At 29.1% G+C, this 24600-nt stretch overlaps 1 protein-coding gene across 3 annotated transcripts in view; it reads left to right on the top strand.

Moving 5' to 3' along the window:
- Nucleotides 1–24600, top strand: part of LOC129976429 (BAI1-associated protein 3-like) — a 155693-nt gene that overhangs the window by 94105 nt on the left and 36988 nt on the right. For all 3 annotated transcript variants that reach the window (XM_056089993.1, XM_056089994.1, XM_056089995.1), the window contains exons 6-16: nt 1051–1095; nt 5227–5304; nt 5410–5497; nt 7972–8178; nt 9879–9982; nt 10177–10300; nt 12367–12491; nt 12594–12684; nt 14172–14231; nt 17017–17114; nt 20985–21036. In XM_056089993.1, the coding sequence (XP_055945968.1) occupies nt 1051–1095; nt 5227–5304; nt 5410–5497; nt 7972–8178; nt 9879–9982; nt 10177–10300; nt 12367–12491; nt 12594–12684; nt 14172–14231; nt 17017–17114; nt 20985–21036 (1072 nt within the window). The remainder of the gene's footprint in view (nt 1–1050; nt 1096–5226; nt 5305–5409; nt 5498–7971; nt 8179–9878; nt 9983–10176; nt 10301–12366; nt 12492–12593; nt 12685–14171; nt 14232–17016; nt 17115–20984; nt 21037–24600) is intronic.

The following is a 24600-nucleotide window of genomic DNA, read 5'->3' on the forward strand; positions in this document are numbered from 1 at the left end:
CATTTATATCCATTTGAAAGTATAGATTGACAGATGATCAATCACTTATCACATTTTGAACAAAATTTGATTATTTGATCGACTAAGTTCACATTTTAAAGATATTATGTTCATTTCAACTCAGATAGCTGGAATACTAGGCATCCAGGGAATGGATTTCGTTCAGCGTTTGATAGAAATCTAAAAAAAGCTGCCTTAAAGCCAATATACATAATTTCATTCATCTAGCTCAAATAGTTTTTGAGTTACTATATCCGCAAATCGAGCGCTTGAAAAATATAATTCCATAAATGTTTTTTTTTCCCCCGAATTCAGAGAGATCTAAAACGGGTAGCATCTTCCACATCTAGCATTCAAATTTTTTTAACAATATTTTCCTGTATTATCATGCATAAAAAAACCGAGGAAATATATTTTAAAAAAACATGAATTGGTCAAACAAAGAATATAACTCGTGAAAGCCTCAGCTTATGTTTAAACTGAACGTCGCTTTATGCTTTCCGGTGCATCATTATCGTCTGTTTTCTTAGTGAATATTAAAGCTCCAGGGAGTGTGTTGCGATTTTCTAATGAACTGCCCAGTTTTAAATATAATATTTTTAATCTACACAAACATAGCTACACTACAAAATTTACAAACGCACATAGACAATTAGGTTAAAGTAAACAGTACGGTGGAGGGATTCCACCGGTTCCGACCGAAAGCATTCGGCGTTAGCGCAGGGATTGCGCATAGGAAAAAGTCGACCTCAGTATGCAGGTCTCCCGTTCGACTGCTTGGTTGTCTGTAAACGAGACAAGGGGGCGCTCTATGCTCAAGGGGGAAAAAAGGTGTTACAAAGCTTCTTTTTTTTTTTTTTTTTTTGTAATATTTGGTGTACAGCCTGTTTTTCTCTTCCCTTCCGTTTGTTGATACATTTTTTTTCTTTTTTTTCATTTCTTTCGAATGCAATGTATCCAAATATTTAATTCTTACAAATCTTACACATTCTTATTTTAAAATAAATCACTTTTTGAATTTTTTCCTTATATATTTATTTGTTTTTCTAGAGATATCGAAGATATCCGGACAGATAAGCTTCATCTAGATATTTGGTAAGTTTTGCTTTTGTAAAATTTTTTACGAAATTTGTGATTAATATAGTGAATTGTCTGCCATTTTTTTTATTTTGGAAATCTGCCTTATTCTTTTTTATCATTTTCTAATCTGTTCTAATTTCTCACTTCTCTTATCATTTTCTAATTTTTCCAGTTATTTTGTAATTTGTCGTATTTTTTATAATCATCCCATTTATTTTTTATTGTAAAACCTCAGTTTTCATACACAATCTTGGTGTTATTTATTATAAAGGAAACGATGGGTGACATTTATAAAACGACGCAAGTAACATTAAAGAACATGAGAGATTATATTATTATGTAAAGTTGTATTGTATTGTGTTATAGTATTTTATAGTGTAATATAATATAATCTCAATTAATAAAACTCGACTACCCAAAAAAGAAATCGACAGTTGTAACTTTCTGAAATCTTTCATTAATCAAACTTGCTCAGTTATATTGTGATATGCAAAAAAATGCAGAAGCCTGGAGTAATTTTAAAGATCAATAGTTGCCAAGCGAATAAAAAAAAAATATTCTTTTTCAAAAAGAATAGGAAAGAAACTTGTTTCTTATCAATTTGTTTATTTTGTCATAAAATCATAATTTTTTTTTCACCACTGTTTACAATTTGAAACAGCAGATGTTTTTGCTATTCATGGAGCACTGCATTGCTTGAGTGGAATATGATTACAATTACATAGTATATATTGCTCCATTCAGAACTCATTTATCAAACAATTATCTGGGTTTTTTATATGATAAATAAAAGGCGGGAAAATATATTAAATAATTTTTATCGGCAACACTATGAAAATTTTTCTTTTAATTTTATGAAAAACTATAATAATGTCATTAGTTTTTCTGAAATAAGTTATTTTCACTTAAGAGTTTTATGCCTGTATATTGAAATGTAGTTTATAAAAAAGAATGTAAAGGACGAGAACAAAATGTTTCAATGAAGATATAGACATAGAAAAATCTATAGAGGAAAATAGATCTTTATAATAAAAAAATAATTCCATTTAAACAGAAAAAAATTTATTCATTATAGAATTAAGTTCTGTTCTATTAAAAGTTTCATCCAAAAATTATGATTATGAAAAAATTCCAATTTTGCCAATGTAAGCGCCTAATAAAATAAGAATATTGATTTTTCGTGCAAAAGAATGCTTAATTCCTTAATAATAGCTGGGTTTTTTTATTATTTTTATTAGATTATTTTTCGATTTTTTTTTTCGCATACTTTGTAACTAAGTGACAGCTAGCTTTTAATTAATTATCACAAAGTAGTAATAACATACAAAAAATACATTCTTCCATCTGGCCATTAATCGAGTCTTATTTTTTGTGTCGATAAACAGATTAAATAGGACAATAAATGTAATTAGCATTGTGTGAAAAGGGAGAAGTAAAGAATTCTTATCTGATACCATAATTAATTAAAGTATTTTTTATTATTATTATTCATTTTAGAATGCTTTTATTCCTGTTCTTCAATTGTATGATGGGATTTATATTGATTGTTTTGTTGCATCGTATTCTGACTTTTGCCAGTGGAGATGCAAATAATGGCATTGCTTGAATTAAAATAATTAATTTTACAGCAAAAAATAACGCTTTTAAATGTGCAAAGAAATAGGCTTACCTAAAAACTCAATTTCAAAAAACAGAACTATATAAAAAAAACGATTCAATCATTTTTCCATATGTGAAATATCAAAGCAATCGTCTACTTTTTATAGCTTAACGATATGAAGGATAGAACTTTCTGGATATCTCCCTATATATATCATGAACCAAGCTTCGAGACTTCGCCTTTCGCAAAAGAACACTTAGAAGCAAATTAGGTCACCTAGTTAAAATAACAGTTCTTATCCTGTTCTCACACTATGTCACAAATGCGCTACTCACAACATCGCATCCAACGGCAATGAAATTCCTGCCTCAAACAGCGGAAGTGTTTCCTCCTAGACTTTCAAACTTTTCCCTAATATTATCACGAGGTTGTAATATTACTTTCCTGTGCAGTAAGTCTCCTGGTAAGGAAGGTAACTTTATAGATAAAGTAATTGTTATTGATTGGTAGCAAATCAATGACCTAAGAACTTGGCGATCATAACTTGGAGAAAAAAAACGCGTGGAAATCCTATTTTGGGGGAATGGAATCTTGGCGATAAGTCCGTTAGGACACGAGTTTCAAATCTTGGTCTAGAACACTCTATGCTTTGCCTCGAGCTACAAAAGCATAGGCTCATAAATAAGAAGAATCATTTAGTCAGATTAGTAAATTTTAAAATGAGCTCAAGCTCAGCTGAACGAAGTCTGTGTTTGGAGTGTTGTTCTTCCACGAGTTTACTGAATACTTTGTGCTGTTGAGGCTGATTACCAGCAATTAGTTGCTTGTGTGCTGCTGTTTACTGCTAGCACTGGTCTTGTACACGCATCGGTTGCATTCGTTAATTGTATATTAGTGTTTTCATGTCGAATAAAACATCGCTATTTTATTGAGCTCGTTGGAAATTTCACCTTATAGCTAGCTAATTAACGGATTTTGTATTTTCTCCTAAAAATATAGAAAATTGTGTGCTTTGTTATTGTTGATGGATTTTGTGGAAACTTTTTGTACATATTTATAATTTGGTTAAAAGACCACAAACGAGATTTCTTCCATCTAATTCTTTGTGTATTTGAGTTTAAAAAAATCGATTTTTTTAGAGGTGAGGAATCAAGGCATCTCAAACTTCGAGATCGTCTAAATTTTATAATCGGATCAAAAACTGTCCCTTTGAGGTACAGTGTCCCACTATATGAAACACCTAACTTCGCTCGCTACTAAAATCGTTTCAATTCAATTAATAATAGAAAAAAAGTTTAAGATTCACTTTTAACTTTCTATTTTAATAATAGATGGCAGTTTATATCAAATAGATCCATAATTTTCAGTTATAGTGTGCTATGTAAAAGCTATTTTTTCAAGGAATTTTGTTAATTTTTTTGATATAAAAAATAATTGTTGGAAAAAAATTTAAACGTTAGTTTGTTGGCTATATCTTAAATTATTTATTCTATGTATTTTTAATTTTTTCAAAGAGATAGCATACATATAATCGTTAGATAAAATTAGATATTCCATCAGTCAGGAACACTGCGCCGATTGTGTTACGCGTCGGGATGCTATGACGGAAAGAGTACACCTGTGTCTTCGTTTCCTGTTCTCTCTTTTTCTTGGAAAATGATCAATTCAATGAATATTATTTAGAAGGATTAGAATTCGTGGAAATGACCGACCCTTACTCTGGATTTCCGAATTCTTTTATATTTTTATGTCTAAATATAAAGATGCAAAAAATCCTTAAACATTTTTAATTCTTGCTTTTAATTTCTAAAGTGTTTTTGAAATCTTGCATTGGAATACTATTTTAAGAAAAAAACAAAGAACAGAATTAAAATTAACAAAGTAATATGATTTAGACAATGAATGATTTAAGTAGAAACTAGATTCTTTAAAACAAATATCTAATAATGGATGATATTGCCACGAATGGGATGGTAAATAATGTGAGAAAGGTGTATTCTAAATATTTTTGTTTAAACAGTTCGGTTAGTTGCAACTTTTAAAAAGTATTATTAATTTCTTAATTCAGGAATTATTTCTCGAAGTAAAGAAGCTGATATGTATATGAATATTTTGAATTAGAAAATTTTTCATTAATCATTATTTATAAATTAACTTAATCATTTTATTATAACCAATGAAAATTAATCAGCATAGTATTATTAAGAATGTGCTGCCATCTATGGACGGTAAATGTAAATAATGTTAGAAGTTATAATTTGTAAAGTTTAATTTATAAATTCTTAAAGCGATAAAATTTAGAAATTCCAACAGCATAAATCAGAAACATTTTTAAAGAATCAGAATAAGTACATATATATGGAATGAAATAATAAATTTAGTATATTTCATTTTATAGAGCAACCTTATTTTTGCATACCTTATGGAGATGTTAGAGAAAAATTACCATAATCCGGAGCTATGTTTCTTCATTTTTTTTATCTTAATATACTTATTTTAATGTCCAAATGTTGGGGACTGATAATATATGATCAAAATCATTGCAGGGATCATGATGATGAATCATCAGTTTTCGATGCTGCGAGAAAATTAAATGAAGTTTCCAGTTTGAAAGGTTTAGGAAGGTAAGTTTTGATCAACTTTATAGATAAAATGGTAATGAACAGCTTTTTATAAGTCCTTAAATACTATCAGAAAACTTATTTATTAAATAATCTTTGTTGTTTCAGGTATTTTAAGCAGATTGCTCAATCAGCGCGCACAAGTACGGGAGAGAATATTGACGATTTTCTGGGATGTGTTAATATGAGATTGGAGGTAAAAAAAAATTATATTCTAATAAATTAAATACTATTGAAATAAAATATGCGACTCTACAAACATAAAAAAATAAATATTTATAAATCCCTGATATTCTAAACGGTATAATATGCTATCTATCTTAAATGTTAAAAAATCATTATTGTTTAAAATTTTATTTTGAGTTTTCAGGATTTTGTATATCAGTGTTAAAATGTCCAACCATGAAATTAACAAGTTGTCGAACATTTTATATGCCAAAAATAACACACAAAGGATTTTGTTTAAGTCTTTCAACTTTGGTGATTATTTGCGAATTATTATTATTATTATTTGAGGAGTGTGGTTTTATAATTAAGTGAAAGCTGTTTGTAATGATCACTTTGGATCCAATCCAATGTACTATATCTGAATGATCAGTAGGTCCAAAATGCTTTGACAATAATACAATTCTATAAAATTACAAAACCAGCAGAAAAAAAAACATACAACACGACATCATTCGTGCTGTTCATTCGTTTTAATTAATAACAGAAAAGCCAATAGAATACGTAATACTGAAAATATTCATACATATTTAATTTTTTTAAAAATTTCTTTAAAGGTTATCCGGACTATAAGTTATCAAGCCGTCGTTAGATAAACTCTTCATATGAATAACGTTCAGCAAAAGATTCAGTAAAGTATTCATTTAGTTTAGTTTAGTTATATTAACGTCCCGTTTTTTAAAGCAACATTAGGGCTATTTTGGGACGGACCCCGTAATTTTGAACCACGGTCAGATGACGAGGAGGACACCTGAGCTGGCACCCCCCTCTCCACACCACGCCACACCAGCGGGAGGACGTTTGGCCAGGACATTTAACGTGCACCAGACCCGCTTACACGACGGTTCTTCGGTGGAATCGGGTCTCGAACCTGAAATCATCCGGTCCCGAAACCAAGACCTTACCTACCACCAGGCCACCGCGGCCCAGTAAAGTATTTTAGTGATATTCTTATGGATCAAAGGGCTTGTAAAGTTTTGTAAACTGATAATGTTTCCTCTTCTGATTCTTCTTCATTGTCATTATCCTCATGTCATATGCCGCCGTCTCTTCGATTCACGCGTGAAAGACAAATTGTTTTTTCTATAGTTTTTTTTTTAGTTGCATCCCAATTTATGTTAGCATTGAGCCATATTTCATCATCTTCTTTGGAACTTCCTGTGACTTTTCAATAAAACCAGGATCATCTTTTTGATTAGTCATAATAAGATTTCCACACCGAACCGCCTAGACATCAAAATTGAACATTACAAGGGAATTGTTGATCACTAGAACCGACATAGACTTATTCCACACTATTTTGATCAGTACGGCTGAAGGAATTTTTTCCATCCATGATTATTATAAGAAGAAATTACTGTAATAAACGAATAAAAATATAATTGTCATTCTATAATTAAGACAACAGATGACAGTTCGAATTCTAGTTTTATGGATTGCTCCACAAATAAATGTTTTCCCAAGCTAAAATTATCAAATTAGTCCCTGATTGGGTTCACTTATCTTGAATATTCTACTTCATTACAGAATTTTAAATCTTGCCACATTTCTATACGAAATTTCCTTAAAATCTAACAAGTGTAGTTATTTTAAACTAATGAATTAAATAAAAATCATGTTTCAAACTTTGAACTACATTCACTTCAATGCAATCCCATCAGAGAATATTAGGGATGACGAATATTTTACGAGCGGTTATTACGTAACCAATATCAAAAAGTCACAAATACCAGTGATCAATACTTTTCAAAGAGGGGTGTGATTCAAATCCTTGATACGATCTTACTGGGGATGTTTCGATTACAGGTCTTGGATCACGATAGGAAGTAACAATAGATACGATCTGTGAATGGGTTGAAAAGTAAATGGACCGGTTATTCTTGGAATTGTCATATCATATCACTAAAATTTATCGGAGTGGTGAATCGGAAAGTGTGAAATCACCGCTCCACTTCATGGGATTGATCTTGACTTTCCGATATTCACATTTGACGATGCACTATTCCATAAAGATCATTTTTAAGCTTGTGACATGACTTTGATTGCATATATTCTGTTTACTGCTGGGGCCATCTATTGGTAGAATATAGAACTAAAGTAAACATTTTAAATAAATGACATATATTTTTAATTCAATTTTTTCAGAAAATGGTTCATTCCAATAAAGAAATTAAATAAACAGTTTTGAAAAAAATCAAATTTAAGAAGTAAGCTGAAATACATAAATTAATTCAATCCCACGTTACTTAAATTATAAAATTAAGTATTAGTTACAATTAATAAATTTTATATTTAATACTAATTAATAATTTTTAATTAATAATATGATTGAAACAACAGATATTTGGAACAAATATTTAAAAATAACAATAGCAAAATTATTTGTTATTCAAAAAATCGTGGATTATGCATCTCTAGAGAGTATTTTATTCTTTAAATTTTCAGGATATCCCTTCATCCGGATTGGACCGTTGGTTTTGTCTGGAGGGAAGGACAGAACGATCAAGCGTCCAAGGTCAGATCCGCTTGAAGCTCTCTCTGAGCACCCGTGAAGACAAAGATGGCAACAATGAAGAAGACAATTGGAAAGAAGTGGTGGAGCACATGGAGCTTTTCTGGGTCTTCATCCAACATGAATTAAAGCAACACTTTGTAAGTAGCAGTAGAAATAAATGAAGTTGTACATCAATTGCTTTCAAGCGTATTGTACATATACTAATGCATGCATTTTCATGCTTAAATAATAATAAATGAATTAATTAATTAAAATAAATTAAAAAGTAAATGGGTTTAGTTCATAATATTCCACAAAAATTAATGAAATGTTAGTCAATTATTTTAAAATTACAATTTTTTTAACGTAACCCATCATATTTATGAAAAATTCAATAGATAATTATGAATATGTAAATTTCTCCAGGTAGCCCTAAACTTTTCAGAATATCATTAAGTCTGATCGCGACAAAGATAGTAAGAATAGGCTTTGTGGTCAGCGGCATAGTGAGAAAGAAGTTTTATTTTCAGTGACATGCCAAGAATAACTGTGGCTTTGTTTTTGTTTTTTTCACTCCCTACCTATATTTGACATAGTGATGGTTCTTATTCCATATGTATAAATCAGAATGGCTTTGACTATATGGACTGCCGTAGTTTGACTAACTCCATAAATCCATATGCTTCGAAAAAGTCTAAGAATAACAAGAAAAATTTGCCAAGTATAAAAATTCGCATATTGTAGAAAATGTTGTGAGAGTGTTAGGCTTGTATTTTGTAAAGGTGGAAGATTCTGCTGGATTTGCATTTCACACATACGTGAAAAAATTTCTTTCTCCGTGTTCAGGTTGGAGGAATTTATGGTTGGTCAATCGTTGAAAGGAAGAAAGCAGTTTATTTTGATATGTAATTACTTCGTTTCTAATACCAAGAGTAAGTTTTTATGTCGTGGTATTTATCGGTTTTCTTTCTGTCATATTGGTGAAGCGATGAGACTTACTTCACATAATCGTGTGAAACATGGCCGCCCTGGAGTTCATGTACTTTGACAAGGTTTAAAATTAAAGCGGATCTATCAAAACTTGCCAGATGTGAAACACATCATAATTCGGAAACTGTTAGCAGGCATCTAGGATTTTATTTTGCATGGGAAAAATTATCACGCTAAAATTGCAATTCGTACCCGTGGAAAAGATCTTTCTTCGTTCTCAAAGGGTGGACATTTAAGAGGATAATTTGGTGAAAGGAAGAACAGAGATTGTTGTCCAAATGAGCTTCAAGGGGCCCAATGTTTGTCCACATGAGCATCAAGGTGCTTATTGGGCATTTCTGATAGAGACAAAAAAAAAGAATCTAAGACTTTCTATATTAATTTCTTTCGTTAAAATGAAATTAATTGAAAGTTAAGTATAAAGATTTAACTCAGTATAATGTACTAATAGTAAATTTTTTATACTATTTCAATTCCCATTAAAATAGTATATTTTATGTCTGCTGCTTTATTTTTCCATCAAGTGAATTTAGAAAGGGACCCACAACAGTGTTTTATAGTGATAAATGTACTAAATTTTACTCTTTCGCTTCTCATATGACCACAACCTTGAGTATTTATATTCCATAGCCACTATCATGATTAACCCACACCAGTGTTTTATAGTGATAAATGTATTAAATTTTACTTTTTCGCTTCTCACATGACCACAACCTTGAGTATTTATATTCCAAAGCCCCTATCATAACTAAGACTTACAATCTATAACAATAATTCCTATACAAAATGTTTATATATAAATATATATATTATGAATTAAATGACGCATGCGTATCCTTACTTCTTTCTCCTTTTCTCCATCTTGCAGGGCCCGAGTTATGAATGGGCAGGAGACTTACCTCAACCTGCACTCACTATTTTACATCAGCATGCTATTCAGGGCGACATAACAGAGCTTCAGCAGACACTCTGGTAAGGATAAATTACTCCTTGAGTAGATGGCATTTCATTCATATGATAAAAGTTATTTATTCCAAGTGAAATCGAATATGGGGATATTAAATATGATAATTATAATGATAATAAACGTCATAATCGGATTAAGTTACAATCTCTGTGACTCGAAAAGGGCAAGTGTTTTAAAATTTGAATTTAATTCCTTACAGTCGTTGGATCATGTATAGCAAGCAACTCATGGAAGTGCCTCTTGACTATGCCTTACTCTACCAACTATTGGATGATATAGCCCGAGCATGGGGAGATCAAGAGAACCCGCTTTCCAGAGACGAGGTGAGACCTCAACATAATTATATGATTTTCTAGCCGCCATTGGCGACCAGTTGGTCCTCCGGAGATTGTGGTTATATTTAATTTTGTTAAATCGTTTAGATTTTTCTTATCAGTGTTTCATTCAAATTGCCAGATATTAATGCTGAGTTATTTTTAATAGTTCAATTCTCTATGTACATTAACCTTTCAAATTAAGACCTGTCCTATGACATTACTGCACTTTGTAAACATATCTATCTTCTAAATTTTGCAGTATTATAAATGTACTTTTTTATTCTTTTTGTAAACTGTATGGATTCGAACAGAATCATTCTTCTTTAGCATTCATCAATTCCAAAAAAAAATTGTGCGATTAAAAGTTTGAAGAAATATTGAAAACGGTTTGAATTTCAGAGCAAGAATGCTGTATGTTTTTTTGCATGCTTTCTAGAAAACTACCTTTCTTAAGCTTCAAACTATAGCTTGCAGAGCATCTTAAATTCTTACAACATAACAGCATATCTTATAAACATTGCCAGATTCCAGAAGGTTTACAATGGATCATCAGCTATTATACAAATAATAAACGAAATAATATTAACAAAATATGTTTATCAAAGAAAAAATCGTCTGCGTTTACTTTTTAATAATATTTTAACAAAATACAAGTGGTAGCAGTTATAAAATGAATGAAAAGGAATCGTCTGCTAAATGTCTATTAACAGATTTAGATTATGATATTTATCGAACAATGTTGTTCAAAATTCAGCAAAAGATATTTAAAAAAAAATGCTAAAATTAAAAAAATTATACCAGTATAAAATTGATATCATTAAACAGAAAATTTTAATTTTTAAATTTATTTTTATGCAATAATATTTTCGGACGTTTTAACTGAAAAACGACAAAAATTCAATTAATTTTTAATTAATTAATATTTTAAGAAAATGACTGTGAAAATTGATGTCTTAAATTATCTAAATCACACACAAAAAAATTTAATAATTTATAAAAACAATTATAAATATAAATTTTTACAAAATAAATAAGTTTAATGGAACATGGGCATTGGAAAAACATAAGTGTATCTTATATGTCGTCCTTGCCAGCCACTGCTCGAAATTATGAAGATTGTCCCAAAATGGACTTCATGTAAATACGAAATGCTTAATTTTTCAAGTCCTTGATATATTTGTAGAGTCTGAAAGTTAAGACTATCATCATATTTACATAATGGCAATTCATGACATAATGACATTCGTATTACGTAGTTGATTTTGAACTGAAATTCGTAGTAGTTAAAGAACATGGCTTCATGGCGAATGGCTTCTCCTTTGTGACAGATAACTGTATTTTCGGGGCACTTTCTAAAAGAGGCAAGATGAGACATTCACCATTTGCGCGTAATTCATGAAAATGTTACTTCGACGTCAAATGGATAAGCAAATCTACATCCCAGGTGTACAATATTGTAGTATTGCATATACTACGCATTGCACAATATTGTATATATCCCATATTGTACAATATTGTAATATTGCATATACTCCGTATTGTACAATATTGCATATACCACATATTGTACAATATTGTAGTATTGCATATACCACATATTGTACAATATTGTAGTATTGCATATACCACATATTGTACAATATTGTAGTATTGCACAATATTGTATATATCCCCTATTGTACAATATTGTAGTATTGCATATACTCCGTATTGTACAATATTGCATATACTCCGTATTGTACAATATTGCATATACCCCATATTGTACAATATTGCATATACCCCATATTGTACAATATTGTAGTATTGCATATACTCCGTATTGTACAATATTGCATATACCCCATATTGTACAATATTACATGTACCCAATATTGTACACTAGTATTCACTATTCAACAATAGTATATAATATTGCGAATACTGTTTACTATCACGCAATGTTGTTCAATATATATGTGTTACATTGCAAACATCGCTAGCCTTCAAGACTAATGAATATAAAATATAATGTAAATATAACTTCTTTATGAAACAAAAAGTTTTTTAAAGGATGTCTTTAATTCTTTCAGGAAGCTGCCCTTGCAGAGTCTTTCAATATTTTTCTGGATTTCTGTCTGAAAATAATCCAGAAGCATCGTGACCTCTTTCCTCCGGGAAACGACTTCACTCAGCACAAACTCACACATTTGCTCAAGTAAACTCTTTTTCAAATTTCTAAGGATACACATTTCTCCCTTTGCAAAAAGTCCTCTATTTACTCGTTACTTTAACATGTGACTTTTCATTGTTTTCACAGGTGTCTTTCTTCTCTTCATGGCCAAAAGGCATTCCGGTGGTGCTGTCCTTTTAGACATGATTTACATGTGGAAATTACATGTAGTCTGAGAGTAAGTTCAAATTTAAACGTTAATACAATAAGATATTAGCGAGACAAAAAAAGATGTTTGTACGAGAAACACAATACAATTTTCATTGCTTCCATTTTAATAGTTTTCTGTATGATCCTAAAATATTTAAAAAATAATGTACTTAAATTTAATTCCAAGTTAAATGCTTAGAAAACATTATAAAAAATTCTATTGAATACTTCATTACACTCAGTTGAAAAAACTCAATGAGACTGCAATATTATTAAAATATCTTATATATTTTAATGGAATTTAGTGTTAACAATGTCAGTTTAGTTATATCAATATTTTAGTTATAGAATTTTTTTATTTGGTAATGGATTTCAATTTCTTGGGCCTTTTATAAAAAGGCTATGCGTTATTTTAATTCGGCTTTACTTTTGCAAACATTGGTCGAAAACATATACTTCCAATCGAAACACTTCTCACATTAGATAACATCATGTTGTGGTTCTTCCGAATGCTAAAATAATTTATAAAAAATTACTAATTAAACTTTTTATAAAATCAATTTTTTCAATACTCAATAATACTGTAACATTAATATTTACTTCATTAGTTTTGCTTGCATTTTAGGATGATATAGAAATTAGTTTTGTTCTGAATATATTCAGAAGTTTTCGACTGAAAATTTCATTAAAAAAATTGATTTTTTTAGTTTTATTTATAAATAATTAAAATTTTAATTATGATATTTCAAATTAATGTACCAAGGTGCACATTCATATCCTCCAAAATATATGCGTGCGAAGTTTGATAGCTGTAAGTAAAACGGTTTATGTTGTAGAATGCCAATGCATAGACAGACGCGGACATTTAGTTTTCTTATAAACGGAGAAGTGAAAGGCAAAAATTAAACACTCATGAGAAAACATTGTCATCTTATTTGTTAATTTTTCATACATAAATTTCGAGAAAAAATGAGCATACATGAGCATGTGTGATCGACAAAAAATAGATTCCATCAAGAAAATGATTTAATTTATTTAAGACTAAAATTATCCGTGGAATTATTTACAATTAGAAAAATACTACCATTTTGTCAAATACAACGGCAGATTCTATTGTTTAACGCTGTAAGTCGCAGCGAGTATTCTACCTTCGTTTTCGGTTTTAAAAAGATAAAGTAGCGCCATCTATCTGCTTGATATATAATTATATTCTCAATCAAACATTATTTCTTTTTTAAGAATTGAATTTCGAAACAATTTTTTATTGATGTGAGTGTCATTTTTTTAGATTAAAAAATATTATTCTTATATTAAGTAATTTTTATATTAAGTTATTATATTAAGTATTTTTCTTAATATTACGTAAGTAATATTCTATAATTTAAAATTTATTACAAAAGTCTATTGAAAATTATTTAACTCTGCCACGTCTCTGGAATATTATTTGGTAACTTTTTCTTGTATTTACTTAAATTAATGCTGAACTCAATGTTTTTTTTTCTTTTCTTCTTTCAGAAAGGAACATTGGATTGGTTCAACGCTCAGGTAGCTAATGCAGAAGCCCTGCTTACAAAGGTAATTTTGCATATGACATTAATTTCATTGTTATAATGTATTAATAATTTATTTTTGTTTAACTTCGAACTGAAATTTTTCATCAAATATATCTGACAACTTATGAATTTATTGTTTTATAATCTCTAATCTATCCCTAAAGCATGTATTAACTGAAAGTTAATTCAGAAATCTTAAATGGATTAATTTTATACGAGTTTGATGATACAGCAAAAAGCTAATAATTTAAGCAAACTCAAATTTATGAAGTACATTCTTTTATTTAAGAAATGTAATTATTATTTTTTCCTTCGAATAAAAAATACAGGAGAATAGAATAATTAACTAAATAAAGTTATATATTTATTTATAGTCAGTGCTTTTAGCAACCATAATTAAAAATTTCGAATTTACTTTTATCTTAAGTCTTTAAAATATAGAATATTGCATGGTATAAACAAAATTATAACACAGCGTTCAGATTTTGTTAATTTATCACTGACTTTTTATTTTTATTTTTTAATATTAATCCGCTAAAATTATTAATTCGAAATAAAATAATTCGAAGTTTCAAAAGTATTATTTTAAAATTTGAATTATTATTAATTAATTAATAACAAATGAAATTTGATTTGGCTTATTCTTTAATTGATTGTTTTCATTGCATTTTGATTTTATTATATAGCTTAGTGGATATTTTTAAAAATTTATACACCAATTTTTTAAAATTATTTTTTTGATCGAGTAGTTCTTTCTTTTCAAAAAATATTTTTAAAAAACCTTTTAGATATTCTAAGACTGAATCAGACATGCAGAAACAAATAGCCGAAAAGACAAAAAAAAAAAAAAAAATGCTACAAAGAACTCAATAAAAATTTATTAATTATTAAAAAAAATAAAGCAGATAAAATATTCAACATAGGATTAATGGAATACAATAAAATACCGTTTTATAAATAACAATACTTAAGTCATATTATATTATAATTTAAAGTATATAATATTCAAAAAAATGTATTTTCCGAATCCTCTTAATTGTAAGCCTTTCTCATATGGTAAACTAGTTGCTTTAGAAACCATCTGATTCGTTGGATTAATGGTGGCAAAAAAATTTCAGTCAAATACTTTATGTATTTATGTTTTACGAGCATTAAATTTCAAATTTTGGTACATAAATGATTCAAAATATTTTAGAAACCTTACATCGTACTATTTATTTTATTAAACATTTCTCTATTTTTCTGCCTATATTTCTATGCATTCAATAGAATCGCAAGAAGTAACAGCAGCGTTTAAAAATGGGCGCACTTTAAAAATTTTTAGTAATAGTAAATTCATTGTAAAATTCGATGGCTGTTTTTTCTTTCAAGCTCTAATGATCATAAAAAAATGCAAGAGTAGAGAACAAAATGAATATGTTATTGTGTTGAAAGCTTATAAGCCAGTTAACAGCTAATCTACCCGAGCAATTGCTTTTGTACCGTGGTCATGTTACTGGGCTGATAAACCACAAGGTCCTAGTTTCTATCCTCGCTCATCCCAATCCGTCACATTGGTGACCTCGGACGATGATCCTTCAACCTTCGTACAGCGGTTGTGGCGCCATCTACCCACAATAAACCAAAGTCGTCAAATTCACTTGACGCAGCAAACCAAAGTCATCAGACTCACTCGACGCAGCAACCCAAAGTCGTCGGACTCACTTGACGCAGCAACAGCAACCACTCATCCACACACGCTCGCCATAACGCTTGGCGCTATTCAAATGGGTACAGGCACATTAGACTCAACAGCCAATACATCACCACTCAACAGCCATATCGTTCGTCTCACCTCCGACTCACTGGAGGGAGAGTCTGTGGTGAAAGCTTATAAGTCAGTTAACATCTACGCTGTACGAGCAATTGCTTTTGTATTGTGGTCATGTTACTGGGCTGAGAGCCACAAGGTCCCAGGTTCTATCCTCGCGCATCTTAATCCGCCACATTATCAAAATTATTTATAAATATATTTACTTTATTGCATAATCACCTTGAAGATGCAAGCATTGTCATATCGATGGATCCCCTTTGAAGATATAATAGAGGATTTAAATTTTCTTCGAAACTCCTCATAATTTGGAGATATTATTTTAAATTCTTCAATTCAAGGAAAAGAGGAAAATCACTTGGATCTAAGACTCGTTCTCGTTAAAGAGAAACAAATGCACAAGACTATCGCAGCAGAAGACTTCGTTCAATAAGTTTATCAAGTCGTTCAAAACAAACGGAAGATTTCGGAATCCTAGGAAATGAGTTGGACGACCAGAATGCTAAAATTGCAACTTCGAAGAGTGAAAATTAGAATAATGACAATAGATGGCAAATAAAAATAATATTGATAATAGATGGCGCCACGATCATTCAAGCCACCACCACTTCCCGTTAAATTGAATGTATGGAATTTCCAAATTAACAAGGAGCGTTAAAAGAATATTTAAATCCATCTTAACATCTAGCGGCAATGTTAATCAAAGATGAGATTGGAAATCTAGTCTACCCATATTAGAAATGCTTGAATCCTTGCTGCAATTATGTGGAAAAGTAACAATATTTGTTCATAACTTTTATTAATAAATTCATTTTGTTCTCTATTCTAAACTTTTTTTACGTTCCATTGAGCTTGGAAAAAAATGGCCGTGGATTAATAAATTCATGGTTAAAAAGACACACAAAAAAAGGTTGTTTGAATTATTTTTTTTTCTTCGGAAATTCTTATAATTGGAAAAAAAATGTTATAATTCTAACATATTTTTTTTTCCTTCCAGGATATGAAATGGCCTCTGAGGAGTCTGATCGATCTCATCAACACCCTCAACACAGATGTCTACAAAGGCTACATCTACTACAATGAAGAATTCGAAAGGTAGTTATTAGGGTCGTAAGTTTCATTCCATTTTTAACACAGTAGCGAGAGAAACCACACAAAACATATTTTCCCCGCCTGTATGTTTAATTGTCGTTTTCTTTCTCTCTCTATTTTTCTCTTATACTCGCTGACGTCTTCAGCACAACTCTGCGACTGTTTAACCCTAAACGTGGAGAAATAATTAACCAACGTAATGTCACCAAGTGAGCATTACTCTTTTATTCAGTAGAATAGGAAATTTCAACGATCGAAAAAGTGGTTGAATTGTGCAGTGCGTTTAAAAATAATAATGACGTTAGATGGCGCCATGGTCATACAAGCATTTTTTGAAAAAAAAAATCGAGGAATTGAAAATTACACAAAGTAACAGTAGATGGCACCACATATCTGAGGAACTTATTGCAATACATATACTAATACTTTTTTTTTATATTCGTCGAGTAGTAAAAATAAAATATTGCTAGAAGACGGCAGTGTAATCCCATTAAATTTATTAATTAATTTCAATTCAAGGAAATTTCTTGAGAGAATTTTCTGTAGAATCTTACGTGAATTTTGGAATGGATAGATTTACATTTTAACTTAATTATTTTATTACGCAAACTTCAAAATCTGCTCAAAATATAAGCTCGAAGACCTAAGTTTATTACATTCTAATTATTTCGAAAGATTAAAAGATTAGCGTTATGTAAATAAAATATTCAACACCAAATGAATTTTAAAAACTCATTTTTTCCCATTATGGTAAAATATTTTTTTAAAAAGTAAACAACGTCTTTGTGATTTTGATAGAATTTTTTACTGCTATTTTTTGAAAAATATATCGATACAAATTCATTGGCAATTTATGATTACATATAACTCTAGTTTTGATAACAGATTGATTGCTTTGTATTTATTTCGTCTTTCAGTGACAACATCATCTTTTGTTATTTTGAATTAAAATAAAGAAAGTCTAATAAAATTAATTTTTAAAAGCATTTTTATTAAAGTATGAGAAATATATATATATATTTGTTTCAGATAATTTTTTTCTTTTATATATGATCCATTATTATAAATATTAAGGAATCTTGTAATCATGTTTTACTCGGGTATACAACCAGAGAGCACTGTTGTGACATAAATCGTAAATATTTTATTTAAAAGTAGCTAAAGATTATTTTAATAATTATAAATTTTATTTTGTAAATAATTGTAAAATTCAGATTGGCAACAGTAATATTTTTTGGAACTTTTAATTTGTTGTATTAAAAACGATGCTAGAATTTTGAAAGAAAATAAGTTGATGTAAATTTGATAATATTATCTATAATGTAATAAGATTTAGTTTTATAGTAAGTTTTTCTGCATTTTATCTTTGTTGATGCACGAACACAACAACACCATATGTATAGGATCATCATATTAATCGATTAAATGATAATTTAGTAAGAATATTATCTTTTATGTTCGTAAAAATTCTTTTTATCTGAAAATATAGAAATGGAGCAATGTACTCTAGAATATATAAATGTTCAAAATTTCATAACTTCAGTGCAAAAGATATGAAAAAAAAACGGTTTCATGTGAAATATTAAAAGAATACAGTAATCCTTATTAATCAAATTATATTGGAGAGGCTAATTATGTTCAAAGATAATTTTGTGCAATTTGAAAATGCATATATCAATACATTTATAAACTAAAACATGTGAATTTAGTTAAGAAAACTATTTAAATACTATTTTAATTTTACGTTCCATCGTCAGTTCTACAGCATTGTCGTCTATTCTATTGGTAGTTTCTAAATTGACTTAATAGAAGTATTAGTTTATTTTAAAGTTTGAAGCGGAATAATAGGTTTGATGTAAAATTTTATTAAAAAATCCTTTGTGTTATAAAAAATAATAAGAATAGAGAGATATTCATAAAAAAAATTCGAATTATATTTTCAATTACTTTCTCGTGTGCATGGTATAGAGAATATATTGTAATCGTCGAAAAATTCGACTCGAGACGAATCTTCTTCGATTTGACGAAATCTTCTAGTTCCAGACTTCATTGAGTTCAAAAAACATATTTTTTGGAAAATGCTTGTTTGTTTATCTGTGGCAAAGATAATTCAAAAACGCTTTGAGCTTGATAGTTGAAATCTATTATGCGGTTTTAGCACTAAATTTTGAGATCTTTATCAAATTTTGAATAAAATCTGTACGATGAAGTTCATATTTCCGTCTATTCGAATACAATTTAGCAGGAAAACTAAGAGAGCTTGATAGATAAAATTGGGTACACAGATTTCACATCTTTAGTGAAGACATCTGTCAAATTTTGAGCCAAATCCAAGTACGGGTTGACCGTCTATCGTTCTGTATTTTCAGAAACAAATAAACGCAATGACTTAAAAATATAAATTTCCGTATGAGATTTTGTGACTTCAAGTATAGTTTTGTTTCAAATTTTTATTTCAATCGATTGAGAAAAACGTGTCTAAACACAAATTCGATTTTAGGATGCTATTATTGTATGCAGGGATTACTCGCCAAATAGCTCGCCAAGTACCACACGATAATTTCAATAAAAATGCTAAATTTACGCCAAAAGTTAATATTTCGTATCTAATGTGCATCAATGCCATGTAAGGCATTCTCTGGAATGAGTAGTTTATTATAGAGTATGCGAGAAAGTTTTGGGGAAACCACACGCACTGGTTACATAAAATGACCTTCTTCTGGCGATTGAACTATGAAAGGTCCCTTCTAATCTAGAACGCGCTTTTTTCCCCTCCCTTTCTCGAGTTAAAAAAACTATACAAATTAAAGTAAACATCTTAAAATACTTAAAGCATTATTATTAACAATATAGATATTTGTATTTTGAAATAGTATAAAAAATAATTGTTATGTGGTCATTTTTTGAAGTTATTGAAAATTTCAAAATTTGACTTAATTTCTAACTAATTAATATCTGAATCAAGAATTCAAAAAAAAAAAAATATCAGTATCGCCATTTTCCTCTTAATTAAAAAATTAACCTAAACTAAGATTAAAATCTATAATACTCGTACATTACAAATGCAATTTGTATTAAAATACCTATATAAATTAAAACGAAAGAATGAACATTTTTAAATAGATTAAAATATATCAATATATTTGAAATGTACTTCGTATTCATATACATGTGGATTTTTTTTTTATTTTAACACTTCTTTAAAACTAAGAAAAAGAATTCTTATAAAATTAGAAAATATTATTTTGGCAATTTTGATGACTTACACCAGTTTTATGATTAAGCCTGAAAAGCGGCATGACAAAAGAATTGACGCCTCATGAAGGTTTAATGTTTTTTTAACCAACAAAAAATATTTACCTGAAAAAGGTATTTTATGTCTTATTAAGATATGTTTAAAACGGACATCAAAACTTTTCAAGCAACAAACTAGCTTTAACTGAATAAAACATGATGTGCAATATGTATTGAGATTGATTCTTTTGGTTGGAAACAGAGCCATTTGGTAGCATTATTACTAACTTTGTCGCAGAATGTTGTGTCGTAGAATGTCCATGCATGCAAGCAAAATTTATTAAGTCAAATTATTTTCATAGATTTCTTTCGCGGATATTAGTACTAAATGAAAATCGTGGAAAAACTTTAAATTGTGAAAAAATATTTAATTTACCTTATTAATTTTTTTCAGAGAGTAAAAAGGAACTCCAATTTTTGAAAGCATATTATGTTCGTTGAAATAATAACAAACAAGGATAAAGTTGAAAATTCTATTTATTTTAGAAATAACAATTATATAAATATGTTTTTGAGTGAAAAAAATAAAGAAATAACGCCACTGTTTAAATTTTATCCATTTCTTTTCTTATTTTTCAGCTCCACTGGTGTTTCCTATTCAGTGGTCGTATATAAGCAACTTGAGAAAATGGTCAGTATATATTTAAATTTTAGCATAATGTTTTAAATCTTTTTGAATTACCTTTTTACAATAGTTTCAGAAATTTTCTATTTTTTTTTAGTTAAATAAAGATCGTAATGCATGAAATGCCAAATAATGCACATAAAGTAGATTTACTTTTTTTCTCCTTCAATTCTAGCCTGACTATAATTCAAAATTTTTTTCTCTTGATTTTGCTACTTTCAGTTAAAAGGTTAATTTTATAAAGGAATTTAGATTTATAATTTTAATTAAAACACCTATTTTATCAATCAGGTAAAATAGATGTTAACCATTAAAATTAGTCTTTAAAATTTCATCTATTATTAATAATTCGTTAATTAATGTGAACACTGTATGTAAATAACAATTATAACTGATAAATACATCTAAATGGTTCTTATTTTTATAATGCAGCCTATTTAGCAAATTGATTGCATAAATTCATAATTATTAATATAAAAAGTTCATATTCTTATATGTTTTTAAAAGACAGCCAGTCCTTTTTTTTTAAATTCATAATTTACAACAGCCTTACCAAAACAGCTGTCAACGTATTTCTAACCAAAGTTAGCAGATGAAACGACAGCTGTAATTTTGTAATCATAACAAACATGGGAAAAAAATGTATATTTTTCTCTTATCTTCACTAAAGAGCCGTATATATTACATATGTTCACTTTTCACATTTTGGATTTCAAGGTCTAACAAAAAAATATTAAAATAGAATAGTGTTGTTTGGTTTTTCATTTTTGCTCTTCACGATTTATTGACCTCTATGCAAGAAATAAATGAAGTCACAATTAAATGCTACTAAAAACGTTTAAAAGCAGGAACTAATCTCGATACTTCAATAAGTGCCCTGCAGCAGATTGTCACATTTTGTGATTTTTGGCTTCTCCCGACGTTACGAAAAACCTTACACGTTTTACACAATACACCACAAATGCTAAAGTTGGTGTGCAGCTCTCAAAATGCGCACTCGAATATTAATTTAACCCTTTAAAGGGCCATTTTTTTTTCTAGTCATATTATGTTAAAATATTTTTAGGCTTGAAATTAGAATAAGCAAAGGGATTCATTTAGCTTATTAGATACATTTAATTTCATTAATTAATTAATTTGGTTAATTAATAATTAAGTAACAAATCAAGACACATCATTTTGTCTGCGATAAAGAACTGACGCATCTAAGTTTCTGACTTACTAAAAACATTTGTCAGAACTTATGCCAACCTATATAATTTCATACAAAGATTGATAAATTTGGTGAAAAGCATACTTCTCACGGCCTTAGAAAGGATTAAGGAATGTTTTGTCCCTCAAACGACAAGGAAGGATACATCTGTGAGCCAAAAGTGTAAGCCGTTACTTCGAGAAAAAGCAGGCATTTGTTTTTATTAATAATAATAGCAAAATGTTTATAAATTTCCTCGCCCATGTATTATAGCTTCTAACTCAATATCGTACAATATTCGGGGATATTATATTACTATATTCAACAATATTATGAAATATTGTGAATACTTTTTCAATATTACACAATATTGTATACTATTTGTGTACTGCTAAACTTGGAAAATGTGTGTTCTTTTTTCAAACTCCCGTTCTTTTTCTAAACTACCTGAAAATATTATAAAATATTGTACACATTTGTATGCTGTTAGAACTTAGAAAGTTTCGGTTCTTTTCTTAAGACTTCTGTTCTTTTTATAAATTACCTAAAAATGACGATTATGTTGTTGCATAGAATACGAAACCTTCAGATAATTATTTCAAGACAAATGCTGCTTAAAAGAATGGTTATTAAAGAAGCCTATATTCATTTTAGGACGGCGTTTGTTTGTATTGCTGATGGTAATATCTGCTCTACTCTGTCAGTTACTGCTGCAAAGCTAATCGAAATGCAAGATAGGAAAAAAACAATATATTAAACATAATTAAAACCTTGCTTATTAATTAAATTAATAAGAAATCTAACAATGAAGTGGAAGAGTAGCAGACGCAGTTCATGTCTTCATTTTACGTATCACGGGATTCTCATGACTCCCATGGGGCACGATAATTTATATCGGTTTCGGAGGCATGTGTACAGGAAGGTCGATAAAGGATATTATATCGATTGTTAGTAATACTTCATCATAATTTTAAATAAGAATTATCTCTGCTTCATTTTGTTTCATTGCATCTTATAAAATTCACCTTATTAATTTTCTGCACATTTTTTTTCTTTACACATTTTTTTTCTCTGCACATTTTTTTCACTGCACCTTTTTTTCCAACTTGCTTCAAAATAAAATACAGTTTTATCGCTTTTTATTTAAACAAATTTTCATGATTAATTTTTTTTTTTACTTTTATTATTTACAAAAAATTAAATTATTTTTTATTTTCTTATTACAAGCTGTCGGATGAACTGTCCCGGAAACTCCAATCGGATACATGCTATTCGGTTTGTTTTATTTTACTAAATTGGGTTTTACAGTTTTTTTCATTTTCTGTAATGTTAAAAATAATCAGCCGTTTGTATATGCAATCATCTCCTGTTTACTTTTTAATAACTAAAGAAATATCATTTTCTTAAAAAAAATTAAATAAGTAATAAGTTTTTCTTCTGACTTTTATATACATTCTTAGTCTCTTGTGAATGAAATATGCAAGAGAAAGTACCGTAAATGTCAAAAAATTTAGTTATATATTTTGATTAATCTTCATATATCAAATTTCTCTGAATTCGAAAAATACATTTTTGAAATTATAAATAAAACCGCTTTGAGCTAGATGGCATACGTACTTTACTCCATAGTTTTGTATTTCTATCAAAATTTGAACAGAATCCATTCAGAGAAACATCGCCCATCCAGTTGCTAGAATTGCTACCTTTATGATGGAACATGCAAGAAAATTTTGGAGAAATCACTCCCACTGGTTAAATATAGAATGCCTGTTTTAGTTATTTATTTACTAGCTTACGTTTTCAAATGTCTATTATCCATCCAGAAATCTCACAGATAGCAGTTCTGCCTGATAGAGCAGTTCGTCAAAAAATATAACGATTGAAAACTGATATCTCTCCGCTCCCCCTTTCGATCTGTGTGAGGTCCAACAAGATGATTCCCTGTCTCCAGAAATTTTTGTCAGTTTCCTTTTATCACGGTTGAGTCTTGATTACCATAAGGCTTATCTCAAGCAATCTCTATTTTTGCCCTAGTTTTTAAAGTTTCATACTGCAATTGGTTACCAGAACGTTACATAAATTCTTCTAACGCATTCTATTCATCCATTTAGGCAAACTATAATAATAATTTAAATTATAAAATATCTGTCTCTTTAAAGGATACGTTGTTAACAAATACGAAACAATACTGATAGAAGCAGACGCCTAAAAGTAAAAACAATAGTAAGCTTTTAACCATACATTACAAACTTGAAATCATAAGGATTCCAATTCCAATTGTAACTGAGATATTTCACAATAAAATAAAAGCCGTTTCTCCATCTTTTGACAGACATTGATGTAATTTAGATTTACGAGGTAATAGTAATGACTCGAGT

This window comes from Argiope bruennichi, chromosome 7, assembly GCF_947563725.1.
Source record: "Argiope bruennichi chromosome 7, qqArgBrue1.1, whole genome shotgun sequence".
Taxonomy (NCBI): domain Eukaryota; kingdom Metazoa; phylum Arthropoda; class Arachnida; order Araneae; family Araneidae; genus Argiope; species Argiope bruennichi.